The sequence below is a fragment of the Sinocyclocheilus grahami genome, unplaced genomic scaffold, assembly GCF_001515645.1.
Source record: "Sinocyclocheilus grahami isolate Dianchi unplaced genomic scaffold, SAMN03320097.WGS_v1.1 scaffold493.1, whole genome shotgun sequence".
NCBI lineage: Eukaryota > Metazoa > Chordata > Actinopteri > Cypriniformes > Cyprinidae > Sinocyclocheilus > Sinocyclocheilus grahami.
In genome coordinates this window covers 1,122,208-1,132,449 of record NW_015505672.1, presented here as the reverse complement: position 1 = coordinate 1,132,449, position 10,242 = coordinate 1,122,208, and the positions used below count along the sequence as shown (strand labels likewise).

At 35.2% G+C, this 10,242-nt stretch overlaps 2 protein-coding genes across 2 annotated transcripts in view; both read right to left on the bottom strand.

The window, feature by feature from the left end:
- LOC107554176 (uncharacterized) overlaps window positions 1-1,630 on the bottom strand; it is a 2,111-nt gene extending 481 nt beyond the window's left edge. Inside the window, exons 1-3 of the mRNA XM_016236600.1 lie at window positions 1,554-1,630; window positions 325-856; window positions 70-234 (exon numbers count right to left, since the gene is read on the bottom strand). Of these exons, the coding sequence (XP_016092086.1) occupies window positions 70-234; window positions 325-835 (676 nt within the window). The 5' untranslated portion in view covers window positions 836-856; window positions 1,554-1,630. The remainder of the gene's footprint in view (window positions 1-69; window positions 235-324; window positions 857-1,553) is intronic.
- Window positions 1,631-2,183: 553 nt separating this feature from the next.
- LOC107554166 (sodium-coupled monocarboxylate transporter 1-like) lies at window positions 2,184-10,103 on the bottom strand. The gene is made up of 15 exons (XM_016236590.1): window positions 9,640-10,103; window positions 8,722-8,787; window positions 8,467-8,518; window positions 7,554-7,621; window positions 7,084-7,238; window positions 5,488-5,628; window positions 5,248-5,377; window positions 5,078-5,166; window positions 4,194-4,306; window positions 4,036-4,103; window positions 3,800-3,886; window positions 3,279-3,469; window positions 2,655-2,764; window positions 2,477-2,565; window positions 2,184-2,303 (listed from the first exon to the last, which is right to left on the bottom strand). The coding sequence occupies exons 1-15, from the start codon at window positions 9,988-9,990 to the stop codon at window positions 2,184-2,186; spliced, it is 1,830 nt and encodes a 609-aa protein (XP_016092076.1). The 5' UTR covers window positions 9,991-10,103.
- Between the last annotated feature and the right edge of the window lie 139 nt (window positions 10,104-10,242).

Below are 10,242 nucleotides of genomic sequence, written 5' to 3'. Positions count from 1 at the left end.
GTGTATATATGTATATATATATATATATATATATATAATTTTTTTTTTTAATAAGATAGATTTTCTAACCTGTATCTTCATTATGGAGACGGCGGTGAGTGTATTGGATACTTCTCTCTTTGCTCCTGCCGAACTTGTACACAAAGTGCCCCAGAATTACCAGAACTATTACACCAAGCAGAATGCTGAATAAAATGGTCAGAGATTTCTCTGAATGATTCAGGCCATCACCTGCTTTAAAACAGAGGTAGGAATAGTTAGGCAGGGGAAACATATTTCATTATTTGGTTTACATTATTAATGCTAAGATATGAACAGACCTACCTTGAGATTCATTCAAAGAAGTTGTGCTGTTTTGAGTTACAGCGGTAGAAATTATCGCTGTTGGTTTGGTCACTGGTGCTGTTTTTGATATAGCACTTCCATTGCTGCTATGTGTGGTGTTGTCTGTAGAAGTGACAGCTGTTGAACTGATGTTGAATGCTGAGGATGTGGATGATTGGGTTGTCTGAGCATTTTCTGTTTTGTTTGGCTGCCCTGCTGATCCTGTTACATTGCTTTTGTTGGGTCCCAAAGTAGTGTTGGAGACAATAGTGGTCGTCTGGGTTGTCAAGTTGTTTTGAGTTGTTGTACTATTACTGTGTGCTGAATAGCTTGATGAATTTGAGACATTATTTTCTGTGTGGTTTCCTGTTGCATTCAGAGGTGAAGCTATTGTAGCACTCAGGCTTGATGGTGACTCACCAGTATGTTGTGCATCAATTATATTATTCAAGACCAGCAAAAACAATATTAGCTGGCCACATACCAAAAGCTGAAAAGTTAGCACACCCATAACTGTTGCAACTGCTTTCTCCTTAAAAAAAAACATACACAGAGCACAAGTCACTCCAGATAGAGAGATAAGACATACACTTTCATACAGCACATAACCTAATTCAGTGTGTTTTATCTGTATGTGGTGCTGATGTGGTATCCTGTTAGGTGCTTGCAAAGTTTCCATGTACTAAGTACATGTATTTCTGGTAAGAGGGTATCATCATGGCTTCCTTTGTGTTTTATTTTTCAAACAATGTTTTTTTCTCTTTTCCAAAATACTTTTTTTTAGCACTACACATTTGAATCATTAACATGTAGGTTAAAAAATGAAATGCGTACTTTGTTTAAAAGAACACATACAGAAAGTTAGAAGAACATGAGCCATTACGTCTAAAATGGCGCTGAGATGAAACTGAAGACAACAAAGAGCCACATGGTTTTGCATAGGCTAAACAAACAGTCATGGGCGACCCTTTTTATAAATGTCACCCATCACAGATTTTCCCTAATTAAAGTGGCCCCCCATAATTGAATTGTTTTCACAGACAATGTTGTTTAATTTACATCCAATATGCATAATTGTGACAAAAGCTACATGTTATGGATCTTTTTAAAAGAAACTAATTCGGTTCCTGTCTCTTTCTCTCATCTCGCTTTCATTCTCCTACACCCTCTTTTGTGTAATTATTGTAGTGTATAAAACAGTATTAATTTAGGACAAGAGCAGAGCCTACCTGTAAGCTGAAAGAAACGGTAGTAGTGAAAGCAGGAAGTGGCTCGCAGCAGTTATTACACTCCCACACCTGCTGCAGGCTCCATTCATTTCCCACTCTCTGAAGAAAACAGCTCAGCTCCACGTCAAACAAACAGGTAGAGGGGGCCGGCCTTGAATGGCTGACTTCCTTTACCGGCATCGAGGAGGCAGGTGTTCAGCCATTGTTTAACCCGTGTGTGACCCAAGAGTTTTTAACCCTTCACTCTGATGTGCTTGTTTGATTTCAGTGGTTATTCCTTCCTGAGTGTTACTTTATTACGCAGTGAGTTTGACACATTAACATTTGTCAAATTTTATTTCAAAATAATTAAGATGTAATACAGAACCTTTTACTAAATATTCCTGTGTAAATTATTCAAAACCTGACCATTGAAATCACAGAATTTTGATGTAGTTTATGACAACAGCCCATATACAGTATAATGTAGCCTACTGGAATAAAAATACATGTTAAACATAAATTTCTTGCTTCTCTTATGGGAAGGTTTGTAAGGATTGAATGTATCATCATCACTTAATTCCAACATACAAAAAAACAGTCATAATATACTATTTACATCATATCCAAAAATCTGTTTGTTTTTCACATCTAAAACTTAGTGATCTTCTCCTTGTAGTCTTTCTCTTTCAGTGCAATTTCATTATCACTGAAAACTTGATTCTCCAGCCCATGGATATTTTTTGGGTCTTTCTCAATTAAGTCTGACACCTAAAAAGGGAAATAAAAATTAAATGCAAAGCAGTTTTACATGTTATTATTAACTATTATTATCTTAACTGAAGCATTATTTCAGACCTGGATAACACAATATATAAAATTCAATTTCTATAATTTTTTTTTTTTTGTACCGTGTCTGTCGCACTGGGAATGAAATCTCTCACCTCTGAGTCTGAGCTTCTGCATCCAAAGCAGATGAGATCTGATTTTCCAATAAAGAGCTCAGGTCGAGCTTTCTCCTGCTTACAGCCACCTGAAGTAAAGAAATAAATAACTCAGAGTTTAGGTTCAATCTCTGAATGTTTGGCTCACTTACAAAAAGATGAGAAAGAGTCACCTTACCTGAGATTGCACTGACTATTAGTCCTGTGATCACGGTCACTATTATGCCCACAGGGCAGAAGTACAAGTAGGACAAAGAATACCAGTTGTCTGCCAAAGCTGGTCTTGGCCTGAAGAATGGCATGGGACAAGTTTCAGTTAGCTTTGATGTCAGTATGTTGCAATAAATTGATCAAAATTTACAATAGAGACATTTATAATGTTACAAAAGATTTCTATTTAAAATAAATATATATATATATATTTTTTTTTTCTATTCAGCAAAGAATCCTGAAAATGTATCACATTTCCACAAAAACTATTAAGAAGCACGTACATTCATTTTCAACATTGATAATAATAAGAAATGTTTATTGAGTAGCAAATCAGCATATTAGAATACTTTCTGAAGAACGTTGATGACTGGATTAATGGCTGCTGAAAATTCAGCTTTGACATCACAGAAATAAATGACATTTTAAAATATATGAAAACAGAAAATTATTTTAAATTGTAATAATATTTTACAATTTAACTGTATCAGTGTGTTTCAATCAAACAAATGCAGGCTTGGTGAGCATAAGAGACCCCGACCCCAATCTTTTGAATCGTTGTGTAAATCTATACAAATATAAGATTGCTTACTGTGGAGTTGTGGTTTGTAGGACTGTGCTGAATGGTGTGATAGTGGTAGTTTCATTCATGTCCGGTGCAATGCATCCTTCCACACTCAAGGGAAGCTGAAGGGTCTTCTCAGGTAAAGGAGGATACAACTGAGCTCCAATTCCCACCCATAACGTTATAGTCAGGCCAGAAATCAAACCAACTAAACCTCCCTGAAGGAACACACAGTTAATCTGTATGAATCTGAGGTACATCAAATCTAAAAATCAAAAAGTTTTATTATGGTTAAAAGTGCATTAAGTACTTTTGTTAATGTGACAGTGGTCTTGAAACCCTATTGGTGTGGATGTAGAATGATGTAAAAAGCAAACTTTTTTTAGTTACTGAAGCTATTGGAAAAATACCGTTCACAATGTTTTGTCACACACTTGTGGAAAACGTTACTTGGAGCATTTTTAAGACACTTTGGTTAATTGTTTAAAAAGATGTACAAAATAACTCTTGAAACATAGTAATGAGTACATTAAGATATAAGCTCTTACAGTAGAGTTCACGCAGCGGAAGAATATGCCCAGCATATAAAGGCCCAAGAGAGGTCCATTGATCATACCAAATATGGACATAGCTGCCTGTGGAGGAAGGGTTTCATAGCGTGACATTACAGTCAGTCATCAGCAGAGGGTGCTTTTGATAGAGTGAAAAACTCATGCAAGTTTTTAAGGGACACTACTGCAGTATTACACTCAAAATGTTGGCTTTGTGCATAGAATAGATTTACCTGCAGTATATTGCCCATCAAGGACGCAACACCAGCCATACCGATGCATACAGCTCCATAGAATACACCTAGAGATAAGCAGCACACCATTAAAACGTCAGTCCATCATCCCCCACCATCCCCTGCTTCAACCATACAGCTGTTGCACTGAAACTCACTCAAGCCCATGTTGATCCAGGACAGCTGTTTCTCTGTCAGCCAGGGCCATGCTGGCTTCATAAAGTCCTCCACTGTGACAGCCACCAGAGCGTTGATACTCGACGACACCGTACTGTTGAAACCAGACACATAACCTGACATCAACAAAATTCATATTTAGTGTTACACCATGACTTAAAATCAGAGGATCCAACACTTTTTGTCAGCTAAATTCTAATCTAATTTTTAAATTAGCATTTTAAGTACACTCTGATATTTCAGGTTGTTTTGTGCTTTAAATAAATATAAAATATTTTTTAAATAATCATATAATACATATGTTTAATATAGTTTAATGTAGTTTTATATAGAAAACTATAATTGGAAAGAAATTAAATATAACTAAACGAATAATTAAAAGTAAAAAATAGAATTTATACTATATATATATATATATATAAACAATAAAGTATATAGTATAGAAATAGAAAACTAACAGAAAAAAACAATTAATTCTAACTAATTAATAAGTTTAAAAAAATCATAAAAAATATATAATTAGTATATTTAATATATATATATTAAAATATAAATAATTAAAAATAAAAAAAATATTTATACAGTATATATATATAGATAGATAGTGTAGTTTAAAATAGAAAACTATAACTGGAAAAATTTACTATAACTAATACAAATATTCATAATTACCTATTTTTTTTATCATTTATATATATATATAGCTTAGCGTGGTTATTATATATGTATATAGCTTGGCACTGCTTTCACAATTTCCCTTGGTCAGAGAAAATCAAATGATGAATGATTTTTCTAATGATGATCTTGGTCCTGGTTAGAAAACCTTTCCCAAAATGATCAGGGTAGACATTTATTTGTAGTTCACCTTAATGTTCCACTGTAAGCTGCAGCAACGAACAATCCAGGCAGTCCTGGGAATTCTGCTAGTATGTCCATCACCAGATAAGGAAGGAGCTGGCGAACATTAGATTTGGTCAGATTAAATGGAAGCATTGTGAGTACAGATTGCGACACCACTAATGGGACTTGTATTACCTGGTCTGAAGCTCCTACATCTTTGTTGGTGAAAGGATCACAGTCTTTATAGATGGAGTACATGGTGAGACCCGAGAGCATGGCCAAACTTACTGTGACCCATAATCCCACCATATTCAAATACAGAGATCTGTGTGGGCAAATGTTGACAGAACACTAGGGTTTGCACCAGAGCATGAGGCGCTCTTTTGGAGCATGAGTAAAGTCTCATAATATCATGTTTTGAGTGAATATACTCACAGCTTTGCTTGAGTCAATGTCTTACAGGAAATGTAGCGCTGAACCTGTGATTGGTTGATCGAGTACATGGATGCCCACATCAGACTGCCGCCAACAACAATTGTCCAAAAACTATGACGTCTCAAAGGATCAGGATCAAAACTGAAGAATCATTTGAGAGGTTTGTTAGAATATATGTGGCCCTGGACCACAAAACCTGTCTTAAGTGTCAATTTTTCGAAATTGAGATTTATACACCATCTGAAAGTTGAATAAATCAAGCGTAGTGTTAGTTCTGGCAGGTCACGTTAGTCAAGCTCGCATCAGCTGACTCTCAGCTGATCCCCATCTACCTATGGGAATACGACACCTATCTAAGCATTCATATATAAGGTCCCTCAGTAGTATCAGCAGTTTTGCATTGCTCAATAGCTAATTACCCTCCTCCATCCCCAGCTCCTCCTCTGTCAGTCAGGATTCAGCCTTCTGATTCTCCTTTGAATCAGACTAATTCTAAAATGTGTACATAAATTATTGAACTTTAACGATATCTGCAATACATTTATGTTGGTTCTGTTCTGTTTACCCTGAGGGACTTATCGCTGCTATCCCTGCTTTCATCCATGCTAGGCTGCATGGATGCGCAGGGAGTTCTTGCCCAGAACAGAACCATACCGCCAATCCAAACTGTATGCTAATTGTCAATCATCTTTGACGATAGTGGTCTTGACAGAAATAAGCTTTCCATTGATGTATGGTTTGTTAGGATAGGACAATATTTGGCCGAGATAAAACTATTTGAAAATCTGGAATCTGAGGGTGCAAAAAAAATGAAAATATTGAGAAAATTGCCTTTAAATTTGTCCAAATGAAGTTTTTAGCAATGCATATTACTAATCAAAAATTGTTTTGATATATTTACAGTAGGAAATTTACAAAATATCTTCATGGAAAATGATCTTTGCTTAATATCCTAATGATTTTTGGCATAAAAGAAAAATTTATAATTTTGACCCATACAGTGTTTTTTTGGCTATTGCTACAAATATACCTGTGCTACTTAAGACTGGTTTTGTGGTCCAGGGTCACATATGTCTGTCTGTTGTTAACAATACATTACCATTCAAACGTTTGTGGTCAGTAAGAATTTTTTAATATTTTTGAAAGAAGTCTCTTATGCTCAACAAGGCTGTGTTTATTTGATCAATAATTAAGTTTAGAACAACTAATTTTTATTGTAATATATTTTCAAATGTAATTTATTCCTGTGATACAAAGCTGAATTTTCAGCATCATTACTCCAGTCTTCAGTGTCACATGATCCTTCAGAAATCACTCTAATATGCTGATTTGCTGCTCAAGAAACATTTCTTATTGTTATCAATGCTGAAAACAGTTTAATATTTTTGTAAAATCTGTGATGCATTTAATTTTTAAGGATTCTTTGATGAACAGAAAGTTCAAAAGAACAGCTTTTATTTGAAATAGAAATCTTAAATGTCTTTACTGTCACTTTTGATCAATTTAATGCATCCTTGCTAGATAAAAGAACACATTTCATAAAAGATTTTGAAAAGTACTGTATGTGATCTAGTTTTCTAGACCAGAATTATTTACCTGAACGTTTCCAAACGTCCACCATGGTAGCTGTCATTCCAGATCTTTCCTAATCCCCCCTGCAGCACAGCTCCACGAGCGATTACCGCCACAAACCCACTCAACATGATGATCATCTGGAACACATCGGTCCATATCACTGCCTTCAGCCCTCCCTGTAAACAAAAGCATATTCACATAAAACACACAAATGGATAAACACATTGCAGGATGACCTTCTGTGCAAACCATAGTTTAGATGAGCACCTGAAGGCCGAGAATAATATATATAAAAGACAGTAATGTTGGTGATTTCAAGTCTCCATGAAAAGTGGAGCTTTTCTCACAGCCTGATTTTATTGATTTTATTTTTCATGGAAGTTTATGCAAAAGTCGAAAATAGGCAGGGGTGTATGGAACACTTTTCTTTCCCCTTTTTGCAACCATAAGCAGTGTGTGAAATTGCAATTAAATTGAATTATGTTACTGACCAGGGTACAGTAGATGATGCAGACGACCCCTGTAGCCACTAGCACTCCCCACAGATCCAGACCGGTGACTGCAACGCGAGAGCTTACTTATAGATATTTATGTGTTTTAATTTCCTTAAATCATCCTTTGGGGCAGAAAAGTGCCTCTAATTGAAGAAATACCCTTATGCATTTACATGTAAGCTTTGATATACAATGCCATCAAAAAATTGTAATAATAAATTTTTTTATGTTGTTGAAAGAAGTCTCTTTTGCTCACCAAGGCTGCATTAACTTGATGATAAATACACTAATATTGTGAAATATTATTAGAATTTTAAAGAACAGTTTTCAATTTTAAAATGTAATTTATTCCTGTAATGCAAAGCATCATTACTCCAGTCTTCAGTGTCACATGATCCTTCTGAAATGATGCTAATATGCTGATTTGATGCTCAAGAAACATTTATTATTATCAATGTTGTCAACAGTTGTGCTGATTCATATTTTTGTCAGTGTTGAAACACTACAACAAGTTTGGGGTACAATTTAACTAATAATAATACTTTTATTCAACAAGGATGTATTAATTTGATCAGAAGTGACAGGAAAGACATTTGTAATGTTACAAAAGATTTCTATTTCAAATAAATGCTGTTCTTTTGAACTTTCTCTTGATCAAAGAAGCCTGAAAAAAAAACGTTTCCATAAAAATATTAAGCAGTACAACTGTTTTCAACATTGATAATAATAAAAAATGTTTCTTGTGTAAAATATCAGCATATTAGTATGATTTCTGAAGGATCAAATTTGCAATAATATTTCACAACATTGCAGTTTTACTCTATTTTTTGATTAAATGACTGCAACCTTGCTGAGCATAAGAGACTTCTTTCATCCAAACATTAATAAGTGCAAATTATTATTTACTTACTCTGATTAAGTGCGAGTGCAGGAGCATAGATAACCATGCCGGTGTATAAAGCCTATGAGAGATAATAACACCCATTAGATGATTGGACAAGAATCTCTTTTACCTTAAATTCTTCAATATATTCAACACTTAAGGGACATTATGACATGGAAGAAGCATAGACAAAATAGACGTTGTTTTTCCAAAGTGATATACGATGATGCAATTGTGGTTAGTTATGTATAAAGTCATGCAAGAAGCTAAAAGCCAACTTACAGTTTGAGCAATATACATGCTGGTTCCAATCACACGTAGCAGCTTGTTGAAACGCATCTCCAAGTACTGCAAAAACAAGTTACCAATTTAATTAATTATTGGCAAAGAAACAACAAATTTGCTTTATATAATTTACATAATTACACAAAACTCAGATTGTATGATGAACTATTACATACTGTTAACGTCTGTTGTTTTTAAAGGTTAATGATGAGAATCTTGTGCTGAAAAGTCATATTATCTAAACCTTTTAGTTTCACTGTTTTCGAAATACATGTCATTTATTTAACTCTAAATCTATAAATTTTTTGTTTTAATTTAGATTTATTTTACATAAATTTTTTGGTTGTTGTTTTTCCACACTGCAAAATAATTATGTTATCAATTAGTCATGGAAACACATTTTTCCATTCCTTTAACTCAAAATAATTTAACCAATTACAACTTCTTTTTTTTAGGTTTTTAAAGGTTTTTTTTTTATAAATTTTTAAGTTACGAGATTCGTATTCGCAATTTTTTAAGTTATAATTTAACCTGAAATTACTTGTACAGCCAATTTGATTATACTTAAAAATGTAAGGCAGCAGCTGAACATTAGTTTAGTTTTTGAGTTGAAGTAAAAGGAAATCTTGTACAGCGGTCATGGACAGTAACCAACAATAGCTTTTGCACTTTGGATTATACAATAAAACACTTCACTATGAAAATGTCTAATACGGTACAATGTCAGAAGCGATAAATCCATACAAATAAACTACCCTGACATAACCTTCCTTTAAACCTTATCTCACTCTCACTCTCACTCTCTCTCTGATCCTCATTTTTCCATCAATTGATTCTTTATCAAGCACAGGCACAAATGGTGTTTTCTGTCTCTGTCCTCATGCAAACCCCTCGTGCCCAGTGTTGCCCTCTTACCTCGTATGTGCTGGTGATGCTCAGCCGGTAAAACAGAGGCACGAAGATTTCAGCGCTGATGGTGGACATGATGGCATAGGAGAAGACGAAGAGCCAGAATGCCGTGCCGTACATGTACGCCTCTGCTGGGGTGCCAATAACAGTGATACCTGACATAAAACTAGCCGTGAGGGACAAAGCCACAGGCACTGCGGTCATCTGACGGCCGCCCAGGAGAAACTCTTCACTGCTGGTCTCCTTGCGTCCACGGATGGCTTGGAACAAGCCGATGCCCGCAGCAAAAAGGATCAAGCCGGCGAACACCACATAGTCCCATACTGAGAATGTCGCAACTAGGCCTCCGCTGCCCATTATGGTTTGGAAATTGCACTCAGAGAGACCTTCAAAAGTTATGAAGCCGGTCAGAAGTGATGTTCAGCTGGAAATTCCTCCGAAGCTTTTGCCAACAGGAAGACGAAACCAAGTAGCTCCTGTCAGTGCCAGTAGCTGATAAGAAGTCAGGTCTTCTGTAATCTTGGACCAACCACAAAAAAAACTTGGGTTAATGATCCCTCAAGGCCAGAAGACATACCAAGTTATATTGTAAAAGGAAGTGAATATTGG